The sequence below is a fragment of the Balaenoptera ricei genome, chromosome 3, assembly GCF_028023285.1.
Source record: "Balaenoptera ricei isolate mBalRic1 chromosome 3, mBalRic1.hap2, whole genome shotgun sequence".
NCBI lineage: Eukaryota > Metazoa > Chordata > Mammalia > Artiodactyla > Balaenopteridae > Balaenoptera > Balaenoptera ricei.
This window is the reverse complement of record NC_082641.1, coordinates 139653702-139668678: the sequence shown is the minus strand read 5'-3', so window position 1 is coordinate 139668678 and position 14977 is coordinate 139653702. Positions and strand designations below refer to the sequence as shown.

Sequence of the window (14977 nt, the reverse complement as noted above, 5' to 3'; positions counted from 1 at the left end):
CGTTCCCGGACTCTGCTGGGCTCTCCCCACTGCTAGCTAGCTCTGCTGAGTTAAGTGCCTCAAGGTCAAGGGAACAAAGAGAGGAGGACATCTAAATTGGCTTGTCTGTTCCCTTCTTCGTCAGCATCCACAGACCTGGGTGGAGTGGGCTGAGTCTGGAAGGAATTCGGATTTGGATACGGGGGCCAACACTTACAGAAGAGGGTCGCCTCTGAGGGTTCAGGGACTGTTTGGGGCGGGGTGGGGGGGAGGGCGTGGGAGCGGCACCACCTCCAACGCAGCAACGAGAAGACAGCCAAGGTCTGTGAGCTCCCTATGAATCATTTACAATCCTTGAAAAACACTTTTGGGACTTGCTTCTCGCTTTCACCCAGTAAACACACGAGAGCAAAAAAAACGATGTCTTGTGGGCCAAAGGAAAACGGAAAGGGCAGGCTGGTGGAGCCCCTGGGTTCTAGCATGGGGACTCCTGTTCCTTCTGCCCGTCAGATCCCAGGCAACGGAGTCATGCACATCCTGTCCAGGCAGCCCATGTTTGGAATCTTCCTATTACAAGGCTACCCAGGCTCCGTTTTCTTCACTTATGTATGTATTTATTTGCTGAAGTAAGATTTTAAACATTTTCCGTAAGAAATACATGTTCATTGTACAAAAATGAGAAAATCAGGATAACTGGGACATGTAGATGGGCAAAAAGAAAAAAACCCACAGTGAGCCTACTCCCTAGAAATAACCATTCATTTAGTCATTTGTTTATGAATTGTACAAATATTTTTGAAGGCCTACTGTACTCCAGGCACTGTGCTCTGTAGGAGAGGTGCAAATGATGCACAAGACAGACATCACAAGGGTTTTTTTCTATGTATAGCTGTACATACATTCCTTCCTAAAAAATCTCTGCTGTTTTAAAAACAAACAAATACAAATAAAACAGAGAGTAGGAATTTGGTATAAAAATGAACCAAAGCTACTTAGAACTGAATATGCAGTTCATTTTTTATTTGCATATGTAGCAACTGTGTAGTGAGAGAAATTACTGGGGGTAAACACTGAATTAGCTGCATGGAAGTGAATAGCCATGAACTAAATGCTAAGACCAGGGCCTGGCCTGCAGCTTCTGGCTCAGAATTTACACTGGACGAACCAAATGACCTCCATGCTCCCGCCCAGGCCTCCAGACCTTTGGGAGGGATAATAAGAATAGTTGCTGCTTCTTAGACCTGGTCCAGTTTTTTTGAGGTAGAGATGATTATTATCATTTGACGTAGAGATGAGGAAACCAATACAGAGAGAAACTGTGATGACACAGAAGCAATTCTATCAAAATGATCATGGGTTCATGGTTTTTCAAGAATGGATGGCATATCACATGTACCTCTTTAGCTGAGGTTTCCACCCATTTTTCAGAAAGCTTCACTTAAGTCTGTCAGAACAAATGCTAGTCTTTCCAGAAAAAAACACAGGGAACTCTTTATAATCAATGAGCAAATAGATATTACTCTTTGGTACCTATACTTGCTAGCTGTGTGACCTTGGGCAACTTACTTAACCTCTCTGTGCCTCAGTTTCCTATATCTGTAATGGTGATAATTATGCAATGTACCTCATAGGGATATAAAAGGCTTAATTGATTTAAGGCCTGGTGTGAAGTAAGCACTTGATAAATATTAGATATTACTTGGCCCAGCACTGTGCTAAGGAAACTATAAAATAAAGTCCTTACTTTACAAGGGTCTAAAAATCTAATAATAGCTATCACATTTGAAATGATGGCAGAACCCGGCCTAGAGGAATGTCAAGTAAATACAAGTTCTTAGAATTTTTTGATGGGGTGGGTACAATCAGGGGTGTTTAGAATCTAAGGTCAGGTTTTGTTTTTTCATATTTTCTACTTTTATTTTTAAGGTTAGATTTAACCTGTGGGCTTGGAACTAGAAGGCTAGACACAAAAATGCACACTGATATGCTATTTACCCAAGGATCCTGTCCCAGGGGATGGCTAAGGAAACACAAGAAACAGCCAAAAGATCAAAGTTGCCGAGAGCATATTCTTTGGCGACTGAGGGGCCCAGTCTTTAGCTTTGGAAGCTTTCTTTAACCTCTCAGGCTCCCTTTCTTGCTGGGTTGTTGCAAAGATCAGTGTTCATTTCTGCAGGACACGAAGCATGAACCCTGACCAACCATTAGGGTTTGCCTAGGACTGTCCCACTTTTAACACTGAACATCCTGTGTCCCAGGAAACCCTTCAGTCCCAGACAAACTGAGATGATCAGCCTAGAACTACTCCCTCCCTTGGGGTCCATTTTTAAGGAACTATGTTGACATGGAAGCTGTTGAAAATATACGGAGAGGGGAGGGGAGCATGTGAAAGGACACCCAAGACCATGGAGGAAGATGTCTCAGGACAGTGCCCACCTTTGATGTACTTGATCCCCACCAGGCTCATCTGGCTGCTGTCTCAGCCTGACACATAGTAGGTGCTCAATAATGGTTGGGTCAATGATGGCTCTCCTTATAGGGATTGTCCTCAATACTGGGATTTACTTTTTTAATATGATGGCTTCTTCCACCTGCCAGTTTGAAATGAGGATCTGTTACGAGGGAGCAGGTAGTGTGGGGTGGAAAGCATCCACATCGAACAAGAGGCTTTAGCAGCGTCTGTGGATGAGTGTGTGGGGGTGCAGGGAGGTTTGGGGAAACATCTGGATTACTTTTCCTTTTCATGTTTTAAAATCTTTAAATGATGTGACCCTCAGCTCCCAATGATCCCTGCCCCTTGGTATTCATGCCCCTGTATGATCTTCTCCCCTTGTGTTTGGGCTGGATCTAGTGACTTGCTTCTGATCGGAATACAGCACAAGTGACAGGAGGCCTCTTCTGAGATTAGGCTATAAAAGACTGTGACTTCTCTCTTCCTTGCATCATTTCTCTCCGGCTCTTCTCATATGCTTGCTCTGATGAAGCGAGCTCTAAATCATAGACTGTTCTGTGGAGAGGGCCACTTGGCAAGCTGAGCACAGCCACTGAGGAACTGCATCCTGCCAAGATCATATGAATGAGCTTAGAAGCGGGCCCTTCCCTAGTCAAACTTTCAGAAGAGACTGCAGCCCCTGCTGGCATCTTGATTATAGCCTGGAGAGAGACCCTAAATAGAGGACCCAGCTAAGACATGCCTGGATTTCTGCCCCCAGACACTATAAAATAAATATATGTTGTTTAAGACACTTAGCAGTAAAAGATAACTAATACAAATCTGTACACAGAAAAGCACATATGTGCACAGCTTGATGAATTTTTATAAGCTGAACCTTCCTGTATAACTAGTGAGTAGATGAAAAACAGAAAATTATCAGAATCCCAGAAAACTCCACTCATATTCTCTTTTAGTCACTACCTCTACTGCCCCCCTCCCCCTACTGCCCCCCTCCCCCTGCCAAGAATAACCTCTATCTTGACTTCTAACAGCATAAATTTGTTTTGCTTGTTTTTGTATTTTATGTAAATGTGATCACACAGTATGTAAAACAGAGCTTTTTAGCAGATTCTCAGAGAGATTCCTCAATACATTGAGAACTGCTGAGACACATGGAGAGAGAGCCAGTGATTGACATGTCTGTCAGTAGTTACCCATCACAATCTTGGTCTGGAAGTGGGCGATCTGATTTTAGAAGAGAAATATTGGTTACTTGGACAAAAATAGGCCTAGAACAGGAGGAGCAATTTATTCGGCACTGTGGCTTCTCAGCCACGTGCTGTCAGTTAGTTCCTTTTGTCCTGAGTCTCCACTACCCATGCTTTGTCTGTCGGTAATTTGATTTCCTGAGAGGCCAGGCCCAGAAAACAAAAACAAAAACTAGTAAGCCATAAAGTAGCCATTTATCCCTCTTCATGTCACCCCAGTGTCTGGGTTTTTACTTAGTCTCTCACAAGTTTGGTTATTGGGAGTCAGAGCCCCTGGAGTATGATCAGCCCCAGATGCAATGATAATTCTGCATTTCTTTTTTTTTTTGGCCATGCTGTGCAGCATGTGGGATCTTAGTTTCCAGACCAGGGATTGAACCCGTGCCCCACAGTGGAAGCACCGAGTCTTAACCACTGGACCACCAGGGAAGTCCTAATTCTACATTTCTAGATCTAGGTGCTAACAATTATTGAGCTATGCTCACTATGATTTTGGTTCTATGTTAAACACTTCATATATGTTACATAATTTAAAAAACAAGCCCTATAGGAAGGTAGTTGTTATTATTATTATTATTTTAAAATTTATTTATTTATTTTTGTCTGCGTTGGGTCCTTGTTGCTGCGCACGGGCTTTCTCTAGTTGCAGTGAGCGGGGGCTACTCTTCGTTGTGGTGCGCGGGCTTCTCATTGCGGTAGCTTCTCTTGTTGCGGGGCACAGGCTCTAGGCGTGCAGGCTTCAGTAGTTGTGGCACAAGGGCTCAGTAGTTGTGGCTCACGGGCTGTAGAGTGCAGGCTCAGTAATTGTTGCACACAGGCTTAGTTGCTCCGTGGCATGTGGGATCTTCCCGGACCAGGGCTCGAACCTGTGTTCCCTGCATTGGCAGGCGGACTCTTAACCACTGTGCCACCAGGGAAGTACCGGAAGGTAGTTATTATTAAGACATTTTATAAATGAAGTTAAGCAACTTGCCTAAGATTATGCCCAGATCATACGCTAGTCAGAGGCCAACTGAGGAGTTACATACAGGTTCATTTGTTCCACTCTCTGAGTTTTTAGCCACCAAACTGTAGTACCCACAGAGCTCAGAGATCAAAGTCGGCTTGTGACAGTGAGGATGCACTTGGGTAGTCAGCTGGATTCCTTATCCCTGCCATTCATCTATCCACCCCTCCATCCACCCATCCATCCATCTATTCAACGATTTGTCCAATCAACCAACTATTCATCTGTTACGGTCTGAATGTTTGTGTCCCTCCAAAATTCATTTGCTGAAATCTTAACCATCCAGGTGGTTATTAGGAGGTGGGGCTTTTGGGAGGTGATTAGGTCATGAGGACAGGGCCTTTATGAAAGAGACTAATGCACTTATAAAAGAGGTCCAAGAGAGCACCCTTGCCTCCTTCTGCCAGTGAGCATACAACAAGAATTCTGCAGCCAGGAAGAGGGCCCTCACCTGACTGTGCTGGCACCCTGATCTTGTACTTCCAGGCTCCAGAGCTGTAAGAAATTAATTTCTGTTGTTTATAAGCCACTCAGTCTGTGGCATTTTGTTCTAGCAGTATGAATGGACTAAGACATCATCCAACCTTCCAACCATTCATGAAAACCTCTATCCATTCAGCACCAAATACCATGTGGCTATCCATTCCACAAATACCAAAGGCCTCTTCTATGCTGATCCTATGCCAGGAGGAGACAGAAGGCAGGGGAGACTAGGATACAACAGCAGATGTAAAAGCTGGGGTCCCAGTATATTTGGAACCCCCCGAGGGCAGAATCTCGATTTTGTATTTGCAGTACATAAAATATGATTTGACTCCTGTCTTCCTTTCCAACCTTATCTCAGCTACTTATCTTCTTGCTTATTACTCTTCAACCACATTGGTCTCTTCCTGTTTCTGGAGTAAGCCAAGCCCTCTTTTGCCACAGGACTTTAACAATTGCTGCTCCTTTTGACAGAAGTGTTCATTCAGCAATGTCAATAGCTGGCTCCTTCTTATCCTTTGCATTTTAATTAAAATGTCTTGTCTTCAGAGAGGTCTTTTCTGACCACCTTATCTAAACGAGACACTCTCTGCCCCTCCCCCAGCTATTCCCTATCACCTCACCCTGTTTATTTCTTTTATGGCATTGCTCATAATCTGTGAATCATGTTATTTATTCACTGCTTATTTTCTAGCTCCCTAACTAGAAAAATAACTCCGAGGAGGCTTTCATGTTCTTTCTGCATGCCTTCTGACTGCCTAGCCCAGTAACTGACATATAGTAGGCCTTGAATATTTATCTGTGGAATAAATCGATGAAAGATCTTCCCAGTATTAGAAAGCTTGAAGAGTAGTAGAGAACAGACCTTGAAAGATAAAGTAGGAACAGAGAGGGCCTTGAATGACAAGCAGAAGAGGATACACTTGATGTGAACATAGGGAGCCAGTAGAGGATCTTGAGTTGCAGGCTGAAAATGGTGATTTAGAAGGGTGACTTGATATGCCACCATCTGCTATAAATCCTTAATTTAAATGATTTACTGCAGCGTCTTGCAATGAATTACTGCAAGAGGTAATCAGGTCGTAGGACCTGAACTGTATTTTTTTCCATGTGGGGTATTATACAATGTGGGAACTCAATGTGGGTCTACAAGTTTCATAGGACTATATGTTTTGTTTAATTAATTGATTATGTTGAAATATAGAAAATTGATCATGGCGAAAACTCTGTAAGATAGGATCCATGCCTGTTTTCTGGAGGCATCTAGCCTGCAGGTGATAAATTATTTGCTCAGTGAATGAGTTAAACAATCATGCACTTGGAAAGACCTGGGTTCTATAGGATCTGCTGCTAGCTATCTGTGTGACTGCTAAGAAGACCTTTAACCTGGCTAAGGATCAGTATCCTCACCTGTAAAAGAGGGAGAAGACTTAACTCACAGGATTTTAAATGAGAGCTTATGGGAAAATCTCTGGTACAGAGTGGACACTCAGTAAATTTATTTCCTTCTGTTACTTTGGAGATGCTGATCCTGCCCTGACTGGGATTTCCTACTTGCCTTTCCCAAGAGCCCCAGGGCTTGAAATAGAGCATATGGTGATATTTACTTTTTCCCATTTTCAGTCCTTTCAATGTAAAACTGGAATTTTTTTCTTTTTGCTATTTTATTTTTTTAATTGAAGTATAGTTGATTTATAATGTGTTAGTTATAGGTGTATAGCAAAGTGATTCAGATATATATAGAGAGATATAGATATTCTTTTTCAGATTCTTTTCCATTATAGGTTATTACAAGATATTGAGTGTAGTTCCCTGTGCTATACAGTAGGTCCTTGCTGTTTATCTATTTTATATATACTAGTGTGTATCTGTTAATCCCAATCTCCCAATTTATCTCCACCCCCCCCAAAAAAAAAACTGGAATTCTGACTATGCAACTTACTAGCTGAGTGACCTTGAGCACCCTTTTTGTGCCTCAGCTTCTTTATTTATAAGACGGGTATAATAAAAGTACCTGCCTTATAGGAGTATTGTAAGGATTAAATGAGGTGTTATACTAAATGTCTGTACTAGTGCCTGGCACATAGGGGGTGCCCAATAAATGCTGGCTGTAATTAGTCTTTAGAATTTCATTTTTTACTCCCCCTCATGTTGGCAACTTTTCTCTCCTCGCTCCTGCAGGCATTCTCAGTGCTTACAATCTCTTCTGGAGAAAAGGCTCACTCAGCCTTTTGAAAGAAATAGGTTCAGTAGATTCTTCCAGACAAAACAAATCAAGAAACTTAAAGTGGGAATAGAGAAGTAGGGGCATTAGAACGCTGGAGAGGCTTTTTCACCTGTGGCATACGAGCGGCAAGGAAAGATAAAGGCTGAAGCAAGTAACCAGGTGCGACCACTTTCCAGTGAATTTGGGTTGAAAATTGGCGTTCACGTGGAAGTTCAGCAATGCCTCTGTACTGCTCTCTGGAACATTCATCAGCTTAATCCAGTGTGCATGGTATCCTTCCTGTTTTCATTAGCATCTTACTACTTTGAAATAAGTAGGTGCATTGTTCCTAGAAAGTGGAGAGAACTCAAGGAAACACCCCTTGTGTGGGAGCTGAAGTGGCTGCCATGAGGTTATGGAGAACGTCTTGCACATCATTCTATCCCCAGCACCTAGCACAGTGCCTAGCATAGTAGGAGCTCAAATACTGTTTGTAGAATTAGCTTCAAACTTTAGTTGTTCTTCCCAAAGAAGCCTGTCGTGCCCACACGCGGCTGCAAGCAGGTCCGCGCCTAGAAATAACATTTATTCTAAGGACCTCTGCGCAGAGATTCTTGGGAAGCGGTTCCCCTCCCTCATTACCTCGTTACTCCTCCCCTCCGTAGCCTTTGAAAGAACAGGCACGGCACGTGATTCCCTCCTTTATCCCACCTCTGAAACCCTGGCTGATAATGGGCAGGAGCATAGGCCAACCATAAGACTATATTTTCTCTTCCATCCAATAGAAAGAGGCAATAAGTATAAGGCTCAGCTTTTGACTTCCCCCCGCCCCCTTTGAGCCCGCCCCCCACTCCTCCTCTAAGATTCGACATTTGACAACTAGTCTGGCCAATGAGAAGTTCCTACTCTGTATGGGGGGGCGAAAATGGACTGACTGGATGATAGACGTCCCCACCTGGCCAATGGAGTATTGCAAGGGCGGGGGGGCTGTAGGACAGAACCAATGGCGCGGTGCCAATAACAAGTATCGGGGTAAGGGCGGGACAAAACTGTTCGGTGAAGGGAGGGGAAGGCCCAGGGAACCAAGCAGCGCTGCCGCCGCCGCCGCTGTAGCCTGAGTTGGAGGAGGGAGAAGCCAGGAAGAAAATGGCGGCCGTGGCTGCAGAGGCGGCAGCGACTGCAGCGTCCCCCGGGGAGGGGGGCGCCGGCGAGGCCGAGCCGGAGATGGAGCCCATTCCCGGCAGCGAGGCCGGCACTGACTCCCTCCCGGTCACGGCCACTGAAGCATCTGTGCCGGACGGCGAAGCCGACGGGCAGCAGTCCTCTTCTCAGGCCGACGAGCCGCCGTTCCCGCCGCCGCCGCCGCCGCCGCCGCCGCCGGGGGAGCTAGCCCGCAGCCCGGAGGCGGTGGGGCCGGAGCTGCAGCCTGAGGAGAAGCTGCCCGCCCGGGTGGTGGAGCCGGCGGCAGCCGCGCCACAGGAAGGGCCTGGCCTTTCACCTTCCCCTGCATCGCCGCCCGAGGAGCCCGCGGCTCCCGAGGAGCGTCAGGAACCGCCGCTGCCCCAGCCCTCAGCCCCGGCGCTCGTGCCGCCGGCGGGCGGGGACTCCGCGGTGTCGCAACTGATCCCCGGCTCGGAGGTGCGGGTCACGCTGGACCACATCATTGAGGACGCGCTCGTCGTGTCGTTCCGCCTCGGGGAGAAGCTTTTCTCCGGGGTCCTCATGGATTTGTCCAAAAGGTACCGCGCCCGCCCCCAGCACGCCCCGGCCCGCTCGGTCCCCGGGAGGGAGCGAGCCTGGGCGGCCCCTTCACGCCGGGCTCCCGCCTCTCCGGTGCCCCGCCGCCTGCGCCGCCCTCGGGTCCCGCGCGGCGTGTGGCGCGCGCTCCGAGTGGGGCAGGCGCGCGGGGCTGTCAGAGGGCGGTCCCTGCCCCAGGTGGGCGCCTGCGAGGCAGGTGTGCCGCCGGGTGGGGGGACGCGGCTGCTTGACGGGTTCGCGGGTCTCTCCCCACCCAGCCCCGGCCTCCTTCCGTGACCCGGCCCTGGCTCACCCACACTGCGGCGGGTGGGTCAGTGCAAAACGCAGAAGGATTTTCGCAGAGAACGCGGTGCTGGGTAGGGGAGATTGCTCTGTTCTCAAATTAACCTTTAACTTTAATGAGGTCGGAGAGAGAGGTGTGTGCATTGGGGTTCCCAAAAGGTTAACTGCCACTCCTTATAAAGGGAAGAACATTTATTAAAACTGAGCTCTTCGACTGTTATTCTTACGGTTAGAACTAATTCCCCCTAGCACATTTGGCTAATTGGCTAATGATAACTTTTAAGAAAAGTCTAAAGAAGAGATGGGATTTTTTTTTAAACCTTTAATATCAAGATGGTGTGGTATAAAAGTGTTAAGATACTAACTTCTAAAACCGTAGATACAGTTTAAATGGTTGAGTTCACCTACAAACCTCGTTTTAGCATATTTTCATTTTTTAATTTAAATTGTTTATGGGCATTGCTTTAAACAGATGAAGATACTCTGTTCAAAGTCTAGAGTTAACCTTTTTATTCTCTTCTTTTGCAGATATGAAGTGCAGAGACTCCCATTCACGGCTTTCCATTCTGTTTCCTGCAACAGCACACACTGATGGTATCTCACCTGTTTAGAAATGGCTTATTTTAGTATGTTTTACTTGTAACTGCTTGCCCTCCCATCAAGACACAAGAATCTTCTCATTTGGGGAAGAAAGCCAATTAAAATACATAATTGAAGTATGGGAAAAGATGCGAGCCTTTACAGTTACTTCAAACATTGTTAAATCTCAAAAAAATTTTTTAATTAGTTTTTTTATTTTTAAAGAATTTTGGGTTAGGACTTTTGCACTTTTGTTTTCAGTATTAGAAAGCAGAATAAGACCAGTGTGCTTTCTACTGATGTATTTAATAATAGCAAGAGAGAGAATGTGTATGTTCGTTCAGTAGTGTGTATGCTATTGAATCAAACAGAAGCGAAGGCCAGTGATTGTGTGAGAATCTGGATTTCAAATCTGCAAAAGGAAGGTGCAAAAAGGTAAGTGGTTTCTGGGAATGGAATGGACAGTGCTTTCCTGTTTTGAGGTGCTCGTTGTCTTGGTGTTTTGTTTTTTAACATTTTCTTTCATGGGGAAAGCCACTCGTTTTTTGAGTTTTGGTCTGTTTTACCTACAGTGCTTATAAACAGCAGCTTCTTTTGTTGGGGGTGCTATTCGTATTATGAACCTTTTACAATTTAATGTTTTGAAGTGAAAGGATCCTGTCATTAAAGTATTTTTTAAAACGCCATTAAGGGAACCATATCAACTTTTCATTCAACAAATACTTATTGAGCACATCTGTATAAGGCACCCGCCCAGCTATTCTGAATATTATATGTATGAGACACAGTCTGTGCCTTCTAGAAGCTTATGTGGGAGTCACACACATTGTGGAAGTGGTGAGGAAATACAGCAGTGTTTTTAAAATTTAGCACTTCAGGGAATTATTGTTGGACCAGTGATTGACTAGTTGAGTATCTTTTTTCATAATTTCATATAATTTGGAAAAATAGATCTGCCAATATATTTTGTAATCTGTGCTACGTTGATTGCATACTTTATGCACAGTTTTGGGGTTAACCGATGATCCAGGAGATAACTCTTTACAGACTTTACCAAGACCGTGACTGTAGTCATCAGTTGCTTTAAAAATAGTTTGTATCAGGAATTCCCTGGCCGTCCAGTGGTTAGCACTCAGTACTCTCACTGCCCGGACCCAGGTTCCATCCCTGGTTGGGGAACTAAGACCCCGCAAGGCGGCACAGCCAAAAAATAAATAAATAAATAAAAAATAAAAATAGTTTGTATCCTATTTGAATTAGCCATTGAATGAAACCATTAGGTAGAAATAACAAGAGCTTCCTCTTATATGGGAAAAGAATATGAAAAAGAATAGACATATGTATATGTATAACTAAATCACTTTGCTGTACACCTGAAACTAACACAATATTGTAAATCAACTATACTCCAATACAAAATAAAAATTAAAGCAAGAGCTTCCTATTGAGTGCCTGTTAAGTACCAGGCTTTGTACCACATGCTTTAATCTTCATAACTCTGGTGGTATTTTTCATTTATATAGGAGGAAATTGAAGTTCCTTCAATTTGGCTAGCTTGTAAATGGCAAAGTAAGGGCTCAAATGTAGGTTGATCTGATTCTAAAGCCTATGCTTTTTCTAATTTCATATTAGGAAGGTAGTTGGGCTGGCAGGTTTCCTGTTAAGCAGTAAGTAAAGAATTGCATATTTCTGAAATATAGTGCTTATCTTGATGTTAATAGCTATATGGGATAATACAGAGGTTGTGTATGGGTGTTGGAGCCAAACAGATTCTTTAGTCAGCTCATAGCCATAGACGCTGCTCTGGAGTCTCCCCATTTCCTTAGCTTTCTGCTGGGAATGTAGTAGGCTCTGAGGTCTCGGTTCTTGCCTCTTCAGTGAGATAATCAGGAAAGAAGTAACATTTGGGAGGCTACTAGGTGCATCAATGTATGTGTGCTTTTCTCCGGTCTTCCAAGGGTCCAGTTATTGCTTTTATTAATTTTTTTATTCTGACATCATGCACGGTACAGAAATGTCTTAGGGTTGTCCAGCATGTAGAAAAAGTGTTTGATCTTAGAGTACAGGATTTCATATACATGTGGATTGATCAAGAGTCTGCTTTTGTAAGCATTTGTTGGACATTCTTCACCTTCCTGTTATTATATTATTTTTTTGCCTTATTTTTAGAATTATTTGATTGAAGAACACATTTTTGAAGAGACTCTTTTTGTGGAAAAAAAGGAGCAGGACACATGTAATTTTAAAAAAACCAAAACCTAAAGAGAAGAAAATGGTACTAAATAGTAGATTGATCTGGACAGTGTCAGGGTACTTGGGTGCTGACTTCTAGCACCTGCCTCTTCAATTAACACCATGACTTTGAGCATATCTCTGTGCCTCGCTGGGCTTCAGTCTCTAGTGTGTATGAGGCTAATTCATTTTGAGTTTAGGCAGTTCACTTTAAACACAAATAAGCAAACAAACTTAATGCCTCAGTTTATATAGATAAAGTGAATAGGGTGACCAGGTGGTCTGGTTTTCCTGTACCATCCTGGTTTGATTGTTACCTCCTCCTTTCTTTATTCAAAGTAGCTTGCTTTGGCAAGTAAATGACTTGGTCACCCTAAAAATGAGGATATTTGAATATCTGGTTAAAACGGATTTTATGTAGTGGAATATTTATTTGAATGCCTTTAAGTTGAGGCATGCATTCTCTATTTTATTCTAGGCCTCTCCACTGTTGTTTTATACGCAGCCCTCTTAGGTAGTTTAAATTACCTGCCTACTCCTGAATTCATTAGCAATGTCTAATGACAGTAGTCTAATACTAGCAGATAAAGTAGACATCACCTAACTCACAAATTCAGTCTTGGTCTTCCTATTCTCTTTTCTTCCTTAACCTTACGCTTTTGAAATTTTGACATAGGTACATTTGTTTCTTCATTTAGCATTATATAATAAGCATTCCTTCAGGTTGCTAAACTGTCTTATTTTAGACAGAATAATCAGTGGTTGTACCATAATATTTGTTTAATTTTCTTATTATGGTAAATGAACATCCATGTATTATGTATTATGGTAAATGAATGTCCCTTGCTTCGACATTTATCAGCTGTTAGCCAAATGTGTTTCATCCTATGCCCACCTCCAATGGATTATTTTAAAGCAAATCCTAAACATATAATTTTACCGTATTTCAGTAGAGATCTGTAAAAAGATAAGAGCTTTAAAAATTTAATTGTACTACTGTTGTCACACCGAACTTAATGGCAACAATTCCTTTACATCATCATGTGCAGTGTCTCAAATTCAACATCTAAGTTTTGTTCAAATTAGAATTCAAGTAAAGTTTATACATTGCAATTGGTTGAGAAGTTTCCTAAGTTTTTCATCTGTAGTTCTCCTGCCATTACTTTTATTTCCTTGCAGTTGATTTGTTAATCCATAGACTTTTTTTGGTAGAATTTTCCACGTTCTGGATTTTTTTTCCGATTGCATCCCCTTGGATGCATTTCCATAACGTTTTAAAAATAGGCCTTTTTCCTCAAGAGCAAACAGAAGGGACAACTGTAGGTCCCCTGAGGGCCTTGTTTTGGGTCCGTAGGAATGATACGATATCTCTTGCCTGCCTGCAAACTTCTAGGCCTATCCCTTAAACACACCTCCAACTTTAGTAATTCCAAACCTAGAAAAATTTAACCAGCCTTCAGCCCAGTCCTCTAAGACGGTAGTTTCTCAGTCTTCTCAATCTATTCTTGAAGGGACATATTTAGTGGGACCTGTGGTTTCTTCCTACAAGAGGGACCATTTAAACTGTTTGTTACTGTTCTCTACATCTTTAAAGTTATAAAGCTGCTTTGAAATCCTGAAAAACCTTTCTGATTCCATTTTTTTGGTACCTGATACGAATTAAGGGATCATGAAGTAAATGCTTATGCTTAAAAACCCTTGTGCATTTTAATTTTGTGGTACATGCTTATTAAAGGTTGTAGCTGGTTGTATTTCAGAATTGATCTTTTACAAATACTGCCTTTTCTGTGTGTGTATGCGGGTTGCATTAAAAAGAATTGAGGTGATTTCTTGAGAAATCTTCAGATTTCACTAAGTTCTTAAGACAAGTTGTAGATTTACTTGTTTTTTAAGGAAATATAAACCAAGACAATGATTTTTTTTCTTTACAGAGATCATGAAACGTATGGTGCAATAGCCCTACTTTTGGTGGGAAAAATATACAGCCATTCTGGTGAAGCAGTGAGTAGTGGTATGAGTAGCTTCTACTAAGCGTCCAGGTTGAGAATTTAGGTCCTCAAGTAGTATGCTTGAATGATTGTGTTGAGTTGTACCTATTTAAAACACTTTTAATATTTTTTGATGATTATTCTGCTTATACCGGAAGGTGTTGATAAAAGGTTTCCACAGTGAAATTGCGTTGAGACAAGTGCTAATCACTTGCTGACCCAGGCAGCTTTAGGACACCTACTGCTGTACTAGTATATACAGTACTGAGAGTGAGCTGTTCATCACTTGTTGGACTGCAGTGATTTATTTTTTTTGGAAATGATTAGTTGTTGGACATTAAAAGTCTAGTTTGAATGTAAAGAATCTGTGTAACATCACAGTATTAAATAAATTTCATGAACTAGGTAACTAGATGTGTTACACACAAATTATGCCAGGTATGTTTTATTGGAGTTGGGTCTCTAATGAGGTTAATTTTCAGCCTTTTATGTGTAAATAAGACCATACTTCACAGTGTACTGTTTTAAAGCAAAGCTCCTGATGAAACTAGGTTTAATCTTACTAAGATCAGTTTTTCTGTGGGGGGCCATTAAAGAATTTGTGTATTATGTGTTCATCTTCTCTGTTATGGCTGAGTTAATTTCACATGGATTAAAAATGAAAGATAGTCTTAGTAGTTATTTGTGCCTCTGAAGTGCATCCTTATTTCTTGATATTTATTCGTCCTGTTCTACCTTAATTCCCTAATTAATTCAGGCACA

At 42.7% G+C, this 14977-nt stretch overlaps 1 protein-coding gene across 7 annotated transcripts in view; it reads left to right on the top strand.

Annotated features, from left to right (window-relative positions):
* Positions 1–14977, top strand: part of PWWP2A (PWWP domain containing 2A) — a 104556-nt gene that overhangs the window by 63442 nt on the left and 26137 nt on the right. For 3 of the 7 annotated variants that reach the window (XM_059917620.1, XM_059917616.1, XM_059917619.1), the window contains exon 1: positions 8472–9115. The exons of 1 other annotated variant lie outside the window; for it this stretch is intronic. In XM_059917620.1, coding sequence (XP_059773603.1) covers positions 8523–9115 — 593 coding nt within the window. In that variant the 5' untranslated portion in view covers positions 8472–8522. Of the gene's footprint in view, positions 1–8469; positions 9116–14977 lie in introns of those variants that run through there. 3 more of the 7 variants (XM_059917615.1, XM_059917614.1, XM_059917621.1) reach the window with 2 other exon arrangements.